The 17,827-nt window shown below is 35.3% G+C and overlaps 1 protein-coding gene across 1 annotated transcript; it reads left to right on the top strand.

Annotated features, from left to right (window-relative positions):
* The first annotated feature begins 2,661 nt into the window (after window positions 1-2,661).
* On the top strand, window positions 2,662-9,451 carry LOC129002047 (uncharacterized). Its single transcript, XM_054429557.1, has 4 exons — window positions 2,662-2,742; window positions 5,234-5,357; window positions 5,659-5,837; window positions 9,363-9,451. Exons 2-4 carry the CDS (start codon window positions 5,234-5,236, stop codon window positions 9,366-9,368), a joined length of 309 nt encoding a protein of 102 aa, XP_054285532.1. The 5' UTR covers window positions 2,662-2,742; the 3' UTR covers window positions 9,369-9,451.
* The last annotated feature ends 8,376 nt before the right edge of the window (window positions 9,452-17,827 follow it).

Raw genomic sequence — 17,827 nt, 5'->3', positions numbered from 1 at the left:
GCCTAATTAATAAAATTGTTAGCATTACAGTTAAAATTCAACAACAGGTAATGGAATTAAAAGGCAAACAAAAATGTCTTACGAAATATGAATTCTTAGCCTAGCACTGAAAGGGTTAAGAAGAAATGGCAGTCAAAGCAAAATCTTTGACAAAAAATTAGAGTTACCAATGGGATTTGAACCAGGGACCTCTTGCACATCAGCCGAGCACTCTATCCACTACACTACGAACACCAATGGATGTAGGTACATCGTATCGTTGTGGTAGGCTATAATGGTGTTCTGGGCCCCCACAACCCGGTGAGGTCACTGCCGAACGCCTAATCCACGTCCGGTTACCGGACGCACTTATCCTCTGTGTAACCAAAAAGAAATTGCATTCCAATTAAAATATTTGACTAAAAGTTAGTGCCACCGGTAGGATTTCATCTGGATACCTCTTGGACATCAGCCGAGTAAGTAGCCTACTCAATCCATAACACCATGAACACTGATTGTTTACCCTTAAATCATTGTGGTGATGGTGTTCTGGGTCCTAACAACCCGGTGACATCACTGCCAGACGCCTAATCCATCCATGTCCGATTAACCAACGCGTATGACTATCCTCTGCATTAAAAATAAGGGCCACTCTAAGTTAGAAGCTTGAACTTAATAAGCAGAATATTTTGTCATTGGACCTGTCCTATTTCCTTTCTGTTTAAAAAGCAGACTAAAATTATAACTAGGAAGGGTAGACTTCTGCATCTGTTGGCACAAAAAAACTAATGAAAATATCATTCGATATATCGAATATTCGATATAGGCCTATCATTTGGTTAGTTAGGAAAGGTTAATCAACCTAACTAACCAAACAATGTAACTTATCGAATGAAACAATCGAATAAGCCTAATCGATATTTTCATTCAGATGTTTGTGCCGACAGATACGGAAGTCTAACTTAACCACTTGGAAAGCCTAGACCAATAAGTTAGACCAATACCAATAAATGATCATTAATAGACCTGCGAGGCCTATAAAGCCCAATAGGTTCATTTTTTAGGTTTAGGCTATAGCCTAAGTATATGATCAATTTAAAGATCAAGGTCAAAGGTGCAAGGAAAAATGCATAAGCTTATCATTTTACGGCTTAACCTGTTGGACTAGCTTAACTTATTACCAACATTGATACAACATATAAAGTAGGCTAGTCACCATGGTTAAAGAGGGCTAATATAGGCCTACCATATTTTTCAGACCAAACCATTTTAGTATGTAGGTACCTACCATTTTGAGGGATAACTTACGGTAATTTCTTGTACCTAATAATAATTAGACCTAAACTAGCTTACTTACTGTAATAAGAAAGATTCACATAGTTTCCAAAGTTTTGATGAATTACGCATTGGTTTGATAAATAGAAGAGAAAATTGTTGTTTCTTATAAAATTTGGTGCAAGTTTATCGACTAGTCCTAGTACTAATAAATTGCACACAGCTCAACAATCCTCACTAGAAAGACAGAGAAGAGAACATGGAATGGATTGATTAAGGATTTAAGGAATCCAAATTTAAATCTGCTTAGAGTAATTCGATATCCGGTTCATAGAGAAATTACTACTTTAACTAGGTTATGTTTGTATGAGGATTGATATTAGAGCTAGATTTTGTTGTATAGCTGCGCTATATCGTGGCTATATGATATACGTGGATGTATTATCTGGACAGTATGTAGTATAATATGTCTATAATAATCATTATGATCATTTTGTATTATAACCGTTAGTTTTTTTATTGTAGACATAAAAAAACAAGATTCGTACATATTAAATTTGTTGATAAAAAAGTACCGACATCGATATAAATTCACAAAAATATAGACTACTGTATGTGTTCTTGCATTATGTACAAGGCAGAAGGGATGCTAATTTAATTAGGCAAGTAGTTATGCTCCTTTCATATTATTCTTGCGTTATTACTTTTTTGTTAATTAACTTTCAATATTGTATTTGTATTAATATCAGCATGTCAACTCTGAAAAATGGTGTAGACGTAATTAAAATAAGAATTATGTTTTATCTATGAGTATACTAAGTAACACTTTAACATTCAGTTAAAAGGTCTTTACTTTTACTAAAATACTGATGGGCCCATGAATATTTGCTTATAAATGATATCAATGATTATCTATGTATTAAGCGTCCGGTCCGGTAACGCGGCTTGAGTTTGCTGTTTTCTAACATCATAGATAAATCATACTTATGCTAATATTCTTTGTTACAGTATTAATATCGCATTTCATAGTATACGAGTTGGGATTTAATAATTTTCCAGTATTGGTGTCCTTATGTTATTTGGAACAATTAAAGAAAATCTACATTTCACATTTTTCAAGTTCACATTTTTACGTTACGGGGCCCTTTAGATATATATTTAACAGGCCAAAAAGATGGTGGTGATAATTAATATTATCCATAGTAAAGATATTTTATTTTCCCAATTGTATATCATTATTAAACGCCAGGCCTATTAAAATTACTATTGAAAAGTTCCATAAGAAGTATAAGGATAATTATATGTTATACAGTTTTTGGGAAGGCATTTGTTAACTATAATCGATGCTACGGCTTCGTTTTTGCGTTTTTTTTTGTTTGCTTCACTGTTGCTTGATTCGAATGTTGATGCGTTTCGTTGCGCTATTTCTATTTCCGACTTCCTTTTCTTCGTTTTGGAATTCTTCCTTGTGGATTTTCCTCGTACAACGTAAGTATTTTACTTATTAAATCAATTGTTTTCATAGTATTTATAAATTATTGTTTGTAGAGTAATAACTTATATATTTTAATATTATACTTGGAGCATAATATGACAAAGTTAGGCTAAATAAATGTTGAAATTGTTCCTTTCCAGATAGGTCTATTACTGCTATAGTACGGTAGGCCTATTTCATTACCTTAAGTTGTAGTACATGTTTCACTAGGCTTAGTTAATTAACTTAAATCTAAATTATATAAATGTATTATAATGTAAAGGAATAATATAATATTGTACAACTTTTAATTTAGGCTAGTTTTTATCAGACAAAACCAATGTATCTAACTTAACTTATAATGCTATGCTGCAGGGTGATGAATACTTAATCTTGAAGGGGATTGAATGTAAGTTAGGCCTACTTAGTAGACTAATTCATTTGTAAAAAGTTGCTTCCAGAGTCATTGCTATCAAAATTGATAAAATTGTCACCAGGGTACTGCATGCCATTACTAGATTATTGGGACTCTTTGTTAAATTCCAAAACTATGTACTTAACTTAAGTAGGCCTAATGAGAACTTAATTGAAATCTATTTTTGACCCCAGAGTTCTTGTGCCTATCTCTTAAACGTGTTAGCTTGCAGTTATTGGTTTTAATCAATAAAATAAGCAATTACTTATTATTCAAACCACATTACAAACCTCAATTTGAAGTTTATTACAGTAGGCCTAAACGTAAACTTACGTAGGTACACTTATTATTCAAACCACATTACAAACCTCAATTTGAAGTTTATTACTGTAGGCCTAAACGTGAACTTACGTAGGTATACTTATTATTCAAACCACATTACAAACCTCAATTTGAAGTTTATTACTGTAGGCCTAAATGTAAACTTAACTAGGTACACTTTACTGTGTAATAGTATATTTTGTACCAAGGGCCAAAAATGAGGTTTTGCCGGCTCGAGATAGTTTTTCCAAGGCAAAGTCTTGAACTTAAAACGATTGTGAGCTGCAAAACTATTTTTTCAATCCGTGGTAGGCTACAAATGCATTTTTTATTTTTCACCACACTAAGTTATACCCTATTACATTACTACTATTCATCACAATAATAATAATGCACACTAACAATCATCACAAGTAAACTTTTAAGGTTATATGAAGATTTAAGGAATCAGCAAAAATAATAATAAATAGGCCTAGTTGCTAGGCATACACTAGACAACAATGTAAAGAACTACATGGATTGCGCTCTCAGTAGCACTGTGGGCGCTGTTTTCGGTCTAGCTCTTCTCACCATCTACTGGCAATAGCAATCGCAGCCCATGCACTCACCATTACTTAACGCACCTTTTATAGTTGCTGCTCTGTTGTAATATATAGATATAAAATATTGTTAATGCATGCCAAAACCTCTTTTTACTGTTCTAAACCTTATTTCTGTTTCTTTTTTTACAGAAAATAACACGTTGTAACTCTTTAATTAACTCTAAGGTCTTATAGCTTATTGTTTACCCTAAAAAAGCCAATAACATTTTTTCTACATTTAACACGTTCGCTACCGTCCGCGGTCATTGCCACAGACCGAGGTATACATTTGAATCTTACACATAGACCGGCTGTCACTTGGTTAACAGTACACACAGACCACGTGTGAAAACCCGTAAAACAGTGATCATTTACACTGTAATGTGCCACAATCGTGTTTGTAAATAATTTATTCTTGTTTTTTTGTATTTTTTATAACCTTAAGTAATGTCGCATATTTGCGACGCCTGGTCTACAGCAAAGACAATAGTGAAAATTATCATAGTTTTCTTGAAATAGACCAAACATCGCATATATATGTGACAGTTCATTTTTGTTGTGTTTTGAGGTAAAAGTAAGTAAAAAAAAAAACAAATTTTCAAGAACAGTTCATAACTGAACAAATATAAAAGCTACAGAGGATAATGCAGCATAAATACTGCATACATACATACAGTGATGCAGAAAAGTAAAGACCAGTTTTTCCAACTATCATATGACGTCACTAATCATCATATCCACAGACCAAGCAACGCAGTTGTGCGTCAGACATCTCTGTAGACTATTGCAGGGAATTCAGTGCGTTCAAATAGACCGTTACAAAGATATAATCATTTTAATAACATTAGAACCCCGATGCGTCGTCAGTCTATTTTAATGTGACTAGCCATCGCATATATGCAAAGTCCAATAATAACGTGAAGTGCGGACGTAAAGATTTTCTGATTCTGATTTCTGATATGCGACGCCAGTCTATGGGTGGAAACCGGCCATCGCATATGTGCGTCGCTGGTCCATGTGAATGAAAAATTTTGTACTATTGCAGTAGCGAACGTGTTAACTTACCTTGCGCAGGCATTCTATGGTTAATTATGGCAGATAATCATGGGTAAGTTATAGTTAAGTTATAGTTTTTACCAATTTTATATCATTCTTCATACATTATAGACGTTTGTAATTATGTTTTAGATGTCAATCTACAAGAATATGATAAATTCTCTAAATAAAGAAGCGGAAGATTGCATGAAGAACATGCGCATATTAACCGACATGTACCCACATGTAAGGGCGCCACTGTTGGCGGCTCTACTTGGTAAGTACTAAATATTACAGTTATTAGTTCAATTTCATTTATGAACAATGTCTAACAATTAATATTCAGTTAACATAGGGACTAATTACTAGCTTATGAATCCTATCAAAAATGCACAATATTTTGTACTTATTTGTATTTATTATTTTGCACAACTACAATATATGTACCAAAATAAAGTTCAGAGTTAACTTGACATTTTGAAAAACAATAACTAATCTTAAACAAGTTTGAAAAACAATGAATTGTTTCTATATTTTTATTCATAAGTTTGAATTAATAATTTTGTTATTGATTTCAGTCAACAACAAAAGTCTCCAGGAGACCATTTTATATTTGAATAGATGCTTTGCTGGGAATCAAAGAAAAGAAAAGAGAGGTCCAGTAAAGCGACTTTACACTCAGACTTTCCATGCCCGAACCGAGGGCAAAAGGAAAAACGCTCGACTCGAGAAAGACGCAGAGAAGAGTGATAATGAAGTAAGTGTATATGTAGGGCCTATGTATACTTTCTTATGAAATGGCGACCATACAATGTAGGAATTTTAAGCCAAGTATGAATGGAGATGAGTGTAGAATGAGTGGCGCGATCTTGTAGTCTTGTTAGTGACCAAGGCCGACATTCCTTAGACACAGCTGTTAATTAATAGCCCAAACAGCTAATGGCAACTAAGGGACCTACAGTTTATAGTGGAATTCGGACCACATTTTTTCCTTGGTATATACGAATTGGTCTAATTATCAGGATAGTACTGCGGATAGTTGTAATACTCACTAGTGCGGACGTTAATCCACGCCAGGGAGTATCCCATCCACAGTGCATGCCTATAAATATCCACAATCCGTGACCTCCTAGTAGCTGGATTACAGGACGACGCCACCCGTCCCAGTATGTGTATATGTAAATGTTCCTGTGAAGGCTGATTTTGATTTATTTTTTTTTAGGGGCAGGGGCATTGTTATGTATTTTTTTTTATTTTATTTTTCATTAGATTAAGCCTTTTTGATGAATATTGTGGAAAGTATTAACAAAAACACAGTTTATCCTGGATTACGTGACGTAAACCTACTTGGCCTTGGCCCTTGCAGTAGGCTGCAAGACAGAGATGTGCCTGGCTAAATGTTTTGTGGTGGTAGAAGGCAGACAGTATCTATGGTGGTGCATTCTCTGTGATGATGCTTTTGAACCATACAGTTGGGGTACTGTTGTAGTACGTCTTTCCTCACCCCATATAGATTTGCAAATTTTAGGATATTAGAGGCCTAAAGTGACATGTATTTCCTAACTAAGCCCTCTTTCACACCATTCCGTTCAGGCCCACCCAGCAATGTTGATGCGGGATGGCCCGAAGACCCTTTTATACTAACTACCCAGATCCGGGTGTTTCCAAGCAAAAAATTAGAGATTTTTGTCTGTGAGAGTGCTTTACAGCCGTTGTAGTGACTGCATGTCTGTAGGTAAAATGAACAAACAAAAAATGGTCAATAGAATGTATTTTTCAGAAGTTATTACATATTATGACTTGGAAGAATAGTTAATAAAAAAGTAAATAAAAAAACCCATAGTATGTCTGCAATCTTAAAGTAGGCTATTTAAACAAACACACTTTACTTACTGTAACTGAGATGTTCTTTGCCCTGTCATCCAAGACAGTAAAAAATATGAGTTTAGTTCCAAACAAACCTCTTGTCAATCCATTCTACAAAAATATAAAATAAAACAAACAAACTTCCATATTAAGTTAGCAAAAGTGCTTGAAAATCGTCCACACTCAACCACTGATAGAAGTATACTGTCAACACTATAATGAATTATGTCTGGGCAAAACCAGCCTATCTCGCACAAGTGAGAAAGCGTAAAGCACATTGGAGCGAGGCGAGGTACAGGCAAGGCGCGGCTGATTCTGTAATACACGTGTTTAAATGGAGCACCGCACATTGAGCAGAGGCTGCACGCAGCCTCCGCGCAGCACAGCTACAGCCTCTGTCAGGCCCCCGCAGCGTTGTAGTTATATAGTCTATAATGTAATATTTATTACAAACGTCTATAATGTATGAAGAATGATATAAAATTGGTAAAAACTATAACTTAACTATAACTTACCCATGATTATCTGCCATAATTAACCATAGAATGCCTGCGCAAGGTAAGTTAACACGTTCGCTACTGCAATAGTACAAAATTTTTCATTCACATGGACCAGCGACGCACATATGCGATGGCCGGTTTCCACCCATAGACTGGCGTCGCATATATGCGATGGCTAGTCACATTAAAATAGACTGAGTGCTTTTGATCTCGCACAAGTGAGAAAGCGTAAAGCACATTGGAGCGAGGCGAGGTACAGGCAAGGTACAGGCAAGGCGCGGCTGATTCTGTAATACACTTGTTTAAATGGAACACCGCACATTGAGCAGAGGCTGCACGCAGCCTCCGCGCAGCACAGCTACAGCCTCTGTCAGGCCCCCGCAGCGTTGTAGTTGGAATACAGTTTTCCTGCACCTCGCTTGCGCCTGCGTTTGTTCTATAGTGTTTTGTGAGTGAAAGATAGTAATGTAGCATTTCATTCAGTTGGCTATATGTTTCTGAGTATTGCATTCCTTTCCATTAATGTCACTTTCAATCAACTTATGGATATTTTCAAACTGTTGTTTGTTCATACAAAAATATTTTCTTACAGACTGGTCTGGTAATTCAGTAGTTAAAAAATACTCTCCGTGGCTTGATATTTTTTCGTGTACGGTAATCACATTTCCCAAAACAGTTTTTACATTTTTTAGATAGAATAGAGTAAAACTAAATTTTAAACTCACAATCAGAATCAACAAACGTCCGAAAAATCTTCCTCCTACTCACGATAGAAGGACCAATGCTAGGAAACCTCTGTCCCTCCTCGCTTCAATGTGCGGTGACACGAAAAAGTTTTCGCTCCAGCCTGCACCTAGCCTTCATCTCACCTGCACCTCGCCTCACTTCAATGTGCGGCGGGCCTAAAGCCCCCTGTACACGGTCGAGCATGCTCGCAAACTTGCTTGCCGCCACCGCACAGTACTCTTCCTTCTCTCGTGCTGTGATAGTCCGACAAGCCGAGTGCCGAGCCCAACATGCTCGCCGGTACAAAGGCTCGCAGACCCCACACACTGGCGAGCATGTTCGCCGCCAACACCGTCATGAACATGTTTGCCCATGTATGGTGGGCTTTAAAGGGCCAATGTTTTTATCAATAGCTGTTCAGTCCCGCATGGAAGTTTAGGTTTGTCAGGGAGTTGATTCCTCAACCCGGACAGAGGTTTAGGTCTGTCAAAGTGAACCCACGCGGTTGTGAAAGCTCCTATATGATTCAACAATCCAAACAGCTTTCTCTGGTACGGGACTGTCCTTATTGCACTGGTGTGAAAGAGGGCTAAGACCAAACCTTTTTGCTAGCAGTTATAGCCTCCTTCCCTAAGGTTAATACAAATCCTCAACCCATTACAATTATTGCGTTTCTCTTTTGTCAGTCAAAGAAATTTATTAACTGGTATCAGTAATGTATAGGATATAGCTAAATGCAGTGCTCGATATACGGGGGAAGTCAGCAGAACAGAGTTCCAGTACCTTTCTTTAAAATAAAAAAAAGATAAAAATATGGCAGTAATAGGTACATAAATGGGTACTAACATTGACTATACACAGAATCTGTACATAGTCAGTGGTACTAATCACATTTAAAAAAAAATAGGTTCCAGCACCTAATTTTTTAATTAAATTTCAAGCATTTAGTCAAATATGTTCTGTAGCAACTGGGCTGCCACCATCTTTGGATTGTTGAAAGATTTCCAAGTCCTAGGTAAATTTACGGGAAATATGTCACTTGTACTGTAGTCTGAAGGATTGAAAGTGTGGCCTTAGTAGTAAAAAGGTTGAGAATCTAATCTCAAGAAACACATGGTGTGGCCTGAAATGTGTTAAAAAAAACCAAGAATCGACAAAAATGAATTTTAATATTTGTTTGTTTGTTTTAGGATTGAAGAGATTGTTTTGAAGAGATTGTTAAATTTTAAAAATTTGAAGAGGATTTAAATTAAATATGTTTTTTTTTAAGAATTTGAAGTTTGTTTTTTTAGGATTGAAGAGATTGTTTTGAAGAGATTGTTAAATTTTAAAAATTTGAAGAGGATTTAAATTAAATATGTTTTTTTTAAGAATTTGAAGAGAATTTTTATTAAATGTTAATTTTTTGTTAAGAATTTGAAGAGGATTGTTAATAAATGTTAATTTTTATGCTGTAAAAATGTTGCTTTGGTTTTAACAAAAAAATTAAAATACTGTGTTGTTGTTGCTTTGTGTTTTTATTGTTGTTTTATTTGTGGTACAATTACTATGTTTACAAAATAAAATAAAATGTCAATAATTCAACCAAGTGACAGCTAGTCTAGGTATAAGATTAAATTGTATACCTTGGTCCGTGGCAATGATCGGGGTGTTGCATATATGCCACGCACGGTAGCGAACGTGTTAAGCACAGGCGTAACAGATTATAACAATGTTAATTAATGTATTGTGCTTGTTATGGCTATGGTAACTACCGACCAAAGCAACACTGTGTCTAATGTAAAAGTAACTATACAAATTTCCTATCATATCAAAAACGGTAATTATCTTAGGCATTACAAATAAAGACCCAAAAATACAAAGTGTAAACTGTATTATTATTGACTTCAGATGGACTTTTGCCTTAATACACAGCATTTTTAGGCAAGCCTCATGTGGGCTACTGCTGAAAGCTAGGTCCCAGGGTCTCAGCTACCTGATGTGAAGGGAATGTATATTACAGTGGCCCACTAGAATTTGAGTCCCTAAAAAGCACAGTATCAGCCACTGACCTGTAACACGGCACTGTGGCTACCGCGGCTGCTGTCACCTAGGTGGGTAACTGCAACCTGCTAATGTGATGGGCTACATGAGACTCAATGCAATTTTGCAGATCCTAGTTCTTGGTGGCTTTAACCTAGTGAGAAGGCGGTCCAGCTTCAACATTATTACCGTAATACAATCAATATTGAAATATAAAAATTTTAGTTTCTTTTGCCAACTATTCATACAAATTATTTAAATGGACATTTAAATAGTGCACACAACGACGAGACGGAAGACAATGACTTCTTGCAACTGGTGTAGCAACCAAACACGGTTTGGTTAGTCCTTAGGGCGTGGGAAACAGGCGTATTGGGTTGCCACGTCTCCACTGTTTACACGAGACGTGGCTATGCTTCTCAAGAAAGTGAGAAAATTTCTTACCTACACGCCTGATTTTAGCCGTGACATTGTAAACACCCCTTTAGTCAGTAATACCATAGATAAAACATATCCCTTAGTAGATTTCTCATCCTTATGGAACAGCTGAAGACAATAAATTTTATTGTTAGTTCTGTATGGTGTACTGCTGAGGCCATGTTTTGTTTACAATTTGTTTCTTGGTATTTTAGTCATTTAAAACCTATTTTAGTCTAATAATATAATCTAACTATAAACAATAAATCATCAACTAGTTATATAAAACCAAACAGTGAAGCGAAAATCAAGAAATTAACTGTAAAATTATAAAATAAAATTATGTTGACACTAGCGTCCTGTGTCACTATCACCATACATGAACTATACACGATAAAGGAGCCTCAAAATTTACAATGGGATGAGAAGTCTACTTCTTTTGGTTAGTCTATGGCAATACCTTTGACTATTGGATACTGAAGTAGACTTTTGCCTCCCATGAAACCAGCTTTTAAACATTTTTCTGTTAAAAAATAACATTGTTGTGTAAGCCAGTCACAGAATACACTAGTATCTAAAAATGCCCTTTTCTACCTTATTTTTGTTGATGACCAAGTTAATGAGTCATAATAACAGTTGCTATAGCTCACAATAGTAAAAAGTTTGTTTATCTTACATTGTTAATCTTACATTTGACTTATACTAATCTTATAAATGTGAAAGTTTGTGTGTTTGTTTGTTTGTGTGTTTGAAGTTCAATCACGCATAAACCACTGGACGGATTGGGCTGAAATTTGGCATGATGATAGCTTACATTCCTGATTAACATATAGCATAGAAAACATACTACTATAACCCAGAATACCAACCGCATGGTAAAAAGCGATAAGTACTTTGAGAGAGCTTTGCCTGTCAATTCGTAGGCAGCGCCACCAGCGTTGCTATGCTGAGTGCATGGCAACGCTGGTGGCGCTGCCTACGAATTGACAGGCAAAACTCTCTCAAAGTACTTAACCTTTTTACCATGCGGTTGGCATTCTGGGTTATAGTAGTATGTTTTCTGTGCACATAGGCATATTCTTATTTTAAAAATCCTTTCGGGCTCTGCCCCAGAGTGGCTCTGTAATTCCCCATGTTAACCTTATGAGTATTCATATTTAAAGGGAATTAAAGAATTTAGTCAGCTGTTCCAACTAAAAAAGTTGGTTCTATGATATGGAAAAGCATTAAAAAGTTAAAAGATTTACCAACAGAGTGCAGCACTATATTTTTTTGCATTTATGAAAACAGCTAATTTGAACTAAGCAGCAACAAAAAACTGTGATTTGCAATGAGAACTGTCAAAGTAGGATTGTTTACAGTTATGTTTATGTTTTTCATTTCATGAATAATTTGTGATATTTTGTGAATTGTTGATAATTTATTTTTCTCTATTGTTTATAGGTGAAGTGGTAGAACATTATGGCTATGGTAGATGTGTAATACTAAAGAAAATATTGTAAATTTAAAAAAGCAAATTTTTATCAAACTGTTTCCTCCCTTATTGCAAACGCAAAGCTTAAGTATAACTGCAATAAGCATTTTATACTTATATTCCAACCCCGTACAAAGGACAGTAGTCTGCTAGTTCTACATAAATTATTAATTTAGATTAGCACTATCTGTCAGGGGCTTACATCAACTACATGGCGAGGCAGGGAAGTATCCCTAATTTTGAAGGTACATTAAAATACAACCAAAAATGTTAGAACCAAACTTTATATCTATAAGTATAAAAGAGGATGTTTGTATATATATTTGTTTGGCAGTGATAAACTCAAACACCGCTGAACCGATTTCCACGAAACTAGAACTGTAGAATTTCATGGAATTGGTTTATACACTATCAATTTCGTGATCCGCCCCAGTGGCTCTGGAGTTTCCCATGTTAACCTTATGAGAAATGGAATTATTGAATCTTAACAGCTGTTTCAAATAAACAAGTTGGTTCTGTTCTATGATGTTCAAAAGCATTAAAGTTACAAGGATTACCAACAGGGTGCAGCACTATTATTTCTTTTACATTTATGACAACAGCTAATTTGCAACCAAAAGGTGAGTGAGCATAGCGAACGAACTTCAACCTGGAGGCAGGTTAGCGTAGCGAACGAGCTAACCTGAAGGCAAGTGAGCGTAGCGAACGAGCTAACCTGAAGGCAAGTGAGCGCAGCGAACGAGCTCCAACCTAAAGGTGAGTGAGCGTAGCGAACGAGCTCCAACCTAAAGGTGAGTGAGCGTAACGAACGAACTTCAACCAGGACGTGATTGAGCCATGCGAACGAGATCATCTTGAAAATTAAGAAGTTAAACGGGGCAAAGCCCGCGGGTTACAGCTAGTTGAGATTAAAAGGTTACATCTGGGAGTTTATTTTAATATAACCTTACTTGGTTTTAAACAGCATATCCTGCAAGTGGCGTCCCTAATCGTAAATGCACTGCTGCTGTATTCTGGTTCTGGAGTTCATCAAAACTCTGTGAAGCATTTGTTGTGGAATGCAGCAAAATTCAAGGTGAACTGCATCCTTCAATGCATCTAGGGTCTTCCCTTGAACTACCCTAAGCTCCACTCCAATAAAGCATATGCTGATTATTTACTGCTCCAAAAATATGGAAGTGTGCCTCGTCACGAAACAAAACCCAAGCAGCATGAGGCGGTTCCGCAAATTAAGATTTCACATGCCTGCATTCGTTATTGCCAGTCCCGTTGTGTGAGTTCCTGAGCAACTATCCTCTTGTAAAGATGGAGGTGTAGGTCTTCATGGAGAATACACCCACACAGTACGATTAGACAAAGCCAGGGCGGATGCATGCTTACAAGCAGAACATTGAGGAGACTGCAAAATCAATCTTCTTACAAGTTCAATGTTTTCAGGAGTCCAAATTGTTCTTTGAGCTCCAAATATTCTTTGCAATACACAAAAGTACTTCACAGACACCAAATTATAACAGCGTTGCAGCAGACCACCTGATAATAAGTTGGCAGCCAAGGCTAGCTGCACAGCAACAATAGACTGATTTTTGAAAAAAAAAAAACATCTTTGAGTACAAATGCACATTGCTCTCTTGAACTGCAATGTCTTCTACTGAAAGTGAGATTCTTAGAAATTCCCAAAACAAAAGCTCCATTTGAGCCTAGCCCCATGCCTCCAGCACATCCTCACTACTCACAATGCCATCCTAAAAGTAGGGAACAACTTTCAGATGGGGATAGAGTGTCTAGTTGTATTACTAGTAAAATACACTATTTTTTTCAATTATAAGCTCCACACAACGACTGTTATAAGTGTTAAGAAGTTCTATGCTTTGAGGGTAAAAGTAAAAAAATACCAATTTGAAAAAACAAATTATTACCTAACAACCTATTCAATCATTGATATGACAACACCACCTATGTGCATATAAAGGCGGTTCAAACCATGCGCCATTCGCCAAGCACTGAGAGGTGATACGTCAAATCGCGAGTAGTGTGGATAGATGTTTGTCAATTTGACAAGTAGGAAACATTTGTGCACGTGTTTTTTCCATTCATTGTCTGTATTTTTGCACACATCAAAGTAAAGGAACATTTCCTATTCCCGAAATAAACAGTTGCTCGGAAAACAACACAAGTGTATAGACGTCTACTTGTTAATCTGGCGAATAGCAAGACAACTAGATCGCCAAATATAAAATATTTTGTGCTTGGAGACTGGTGCATATGTCTGGAGCCGCCTTAATAACCCATGCTTGATGATCTGTGTAGCCTTGTGTAACTATCAGCTGTTTCATTAACCAGGATCCTTTATTTAAAGCCCATTGTCCAGGAACAGCTAGGTCAATTATTAATCCAGTTTCTAACAATCAAGAAAACAGTTAGATTAATTAAGTTTTCTGCTTCATGGAGAGTGATAAAGTGTGTTTTCTATTCAATTGTTATTAGCTTAGTATAAAAAACAAACAAATAAGCCAAGTTTTATCAAAATATATCGCTAAACAAGCAAACTACAGCAGTTTACTTATTGTCCATAAGAATAACATGGGAATTTTCAAATTTAGAATTTTTGAATCTTCTCCGTTACTAATAACAGTACAAAAACACTTTTATATACTAAATTATTTGTTTTTTTAAGCTCTTTAAAAAGATTTAGAGAGAAAATGGGTTTTTTTTTGTTTTAAGGGTCAAAAATGAGAAAAACCATTTTTTACCCCGTAAAACCCCCCGTAAAACCCCGTTCCCATGGTCCGAACATGCTGGTTCGCGAACTCATTCAAGTTTATCGCGCCTTACACCTTTGAACCAAATTTCATCAAAATCGGACAAAAATTACTCAAGTTATCGCGTTCACGGACGTATATATATATATATATATATATATATAAGTCTATATATATATATATATATATATATATACATATATAAAAATTTGAACGAATAGTGTTTTTGGCCTTTAGGGACACCAAAATGAAAAAGTATATCGGTCCCGGGTCTAGGTCTTACCATGCCACCTACGGTAATAGCTACTTCCCTATAGGGAAATTCGCTAAAAAATGTTAACCCTATAACACTTTGTTTTTGCCGACCAATATTGCTGATTTCATTAGTAATTCGGTCCCAAATTCATGTCTTACTGTGCCACGTACGGTAATAGCGTCTTCCCTATATGTTAAGAAGTAGTTTGTTGTTAGGGTTTAAGACGAACAATCTTACAAAATTAATAGTTGTTGGAAATTGTTGAAATTGCAAACCCCCGAACATTTACTCTATACATTACTGTAACCTAACTCCCCGTTGAGTGCATTCTACCGTGAGCTAGTATAGTGTAATTTAGCTTTTAGTGGTTTGCATGCATTACTGACTGGTAAAGTTACTTTACTAACGTGTATGTATATTAAAACCATGAATATAGCATGAATAAAAATTTGTTACGCATTGAACAAAGATCGTAACACACATAAACATTTTAAAACTAGATAAAAAACGATGTTTCCTTTACTCTTAATTAATGCAATCTTTTACTAACCACATGTCTGGCAATTTTAACAAACGTGCATCTAAATCTTTTTTAATTAATTTTTTTTTTGCTTACATTTATCAATAATCCTTGTATTTCCTTTTACATGCATGCAAATAAGTAATGTAAGTAATTTCATTACAGTCTTACATACAGGCTTACAATTGCATTAAATTAATCAACCTAATAATAATAAATATTATTTTATTTATTCATGCTGTTAGTTTAGTTATCGAAATATCAAACATCAAACAATGATAAATATTCCTACATAACAACAATGATAAAAATGTAATGATAAATATTCTATACTTATTGATGTTCAATAAACATCAAAACACCAATCTGTTGTAAAAAACCCCGTTAAATACATGTATAGCACTTCAATATTATGACTATAGCGGAAAGGTTACCCGAACGACGATACTGAATCATTACTTTGTAGTTATTATACTAATGGATTGACAAAACACCTTTTGTCATCTTGAAAGCAAAACAAAACTACTTACTGATTGTCTGTTTTAGCATTCCAATACAAAATTTCTCCCCTTAGCTTATCAACAACCCTTATCATAGGCAAGTGGTGGGAGCAGCAGTTATGATATTTTATAAGGGAAAAAAATGTATACACCTTTAAACGGTATTTCTTTATTTAGAGGTAACATTTTGAGGTTAAAACGACCATAAAATAATAAATTAGATTGAACGTAAGGTTAGATAGTACAACATAATTCATTAGTATATCACATTTTCTGTTATTTTATGGTTTTTCGTGGGAACACCTTTGAGATCAAAACATCCAGGACAATGGTCATATGCCAAATTCCACACTCAGGCTACAAATGTTGTGTGTGTACTAATCTAGACACACACACACAGACAGAGTTACTTTGAAAACCACTTTTTTAGTTCTGATGGGACCCAAAATGGATATATCCACCCAAAACTCCACCAAAACGTAAAAAATTTTGACAAAAAACAATACTTTCTCCATATGATTGTATAGGAGGAGCAATTCATATTCTTAGAAACGCGGATATTGTTTAAAAGTTTATAGTTGGTGAATAGTGAAGTGACCACGGTTGGAATAAGTCTGTAAGTAACAGCTAGAATTGGACCACTCTGGCAGGTTATCAAAGATTCCTGCAAATATATTCTAGAAGAACAATAGTGCTGGAAAACATTCTGTTGCGAAGGTTTGTCTTAGATAAAAGTAGGAGTGAATTTGTAAATGGTAAATATATTTTTTAATTTGTATGAGTAAATAAGATATTTATTTTAACTAAATTTGTGTAGCCTAGATACACTTTTAAAAGCAATCAACTCAAAAGACGCAAAAGGGTGCAAGAGAGGATCTTCTTATGGTTTCCTGAGCGTTAGTACAGACATTAGAATATCCATTCATGGTAAATGTATAATTGATAACTTTAAATATTTTCACATTAAAAAACCCCTACCTACAGTAAACAATATTGCAACTAAGCTGCGGCTCAAGAAACTTCTGCCTTGTGCTCAAGTTATATTTCCCTTGATAATTCCCCTCTAACACTTAGGGACGTGCTCACAAGATATTGTACCTGCATACTAACACGAAGGCAGATATATTAGTACAAAGTCCATATCATTCCAAATAATTTTTGACAATTTTGAATCGTTAACTAAAGTTGATTTGAATACAAAATTACAATATAGTTTGTGTAAAAAACTAAGAGTTATATTTTCCTCTCGTGGCAAAATAATGTCCAACAGAGTCAAGTAATGACCGACATGTGTTTTTCAGTAACACGACGCCCGGAAATAGGATAAGGTTACATTGTAAAGGTTCAGTAGATGAAAACAGAATCAATTAAACTAAGTGTTAGCTTTTGATGATTTAATTGACCCTAACCAGCTATTTGTGAAACTAATTAGTTTTAATGAACTCTGTAATATAACCGCTAAGGTGTTAAGTTAATTAGGTTAATTACGGATCGGATGGTTACATATAAGTGGTTACATTTTCAAAATCAACAACGGATCAATTGCAGACAAATTTTGGTCCCTTCGGAGTATATCCATTTTAACTTCTGAACATGACTATTTCGAAAGATTCAGCAAATATATAAACAGTTAACTAACCTGTCTTGATGGTTAAATTAGCTTATTTACACATATTTACGTTTTAGTAGTCTTTTAGGGGTCTTAGT

Source organism: Macrosteles quadrilineatus, unplaced genomic scaffold, assembly GCF_028750875.1.
Source record: "Macrosteles quadrilineatus isolate MER2022 unplaced genomic scaffold, UCM_ALF_1.0 Scaffold_9__3_contigs__length_116548681, whole genome shotgun sequence".
In the NCBI taxonomy this organism is placed as follows: domain Eukaryota; kingdom Metazoa; phylum Arthropoda; class Insecta; order Hemiptera; family Cicadellidae; genus Macrosteles; species Macrosteles quadrilineatus.
This window is presented reverse-complemented; position numbering and strand designations above follow the sequence as displayed.

Excerpts from the sequence above, each read along its gene's own strand:
- LOC129002047 (XM_054429557.1), top strand. The coding sequence starts at position 5,234 with ATGTCAATCTACAAGAATATGATAAATTCTCTAAATAAAGAAGCGGAA. Across the intron at positions 5,358-5,658 it reads ACTGTTGGCGGCTCTACTTG|TCAACAACAAAAGTCTCCAG; the intron begins GTAAGTACTAAA and ends TATTGATTTCAG.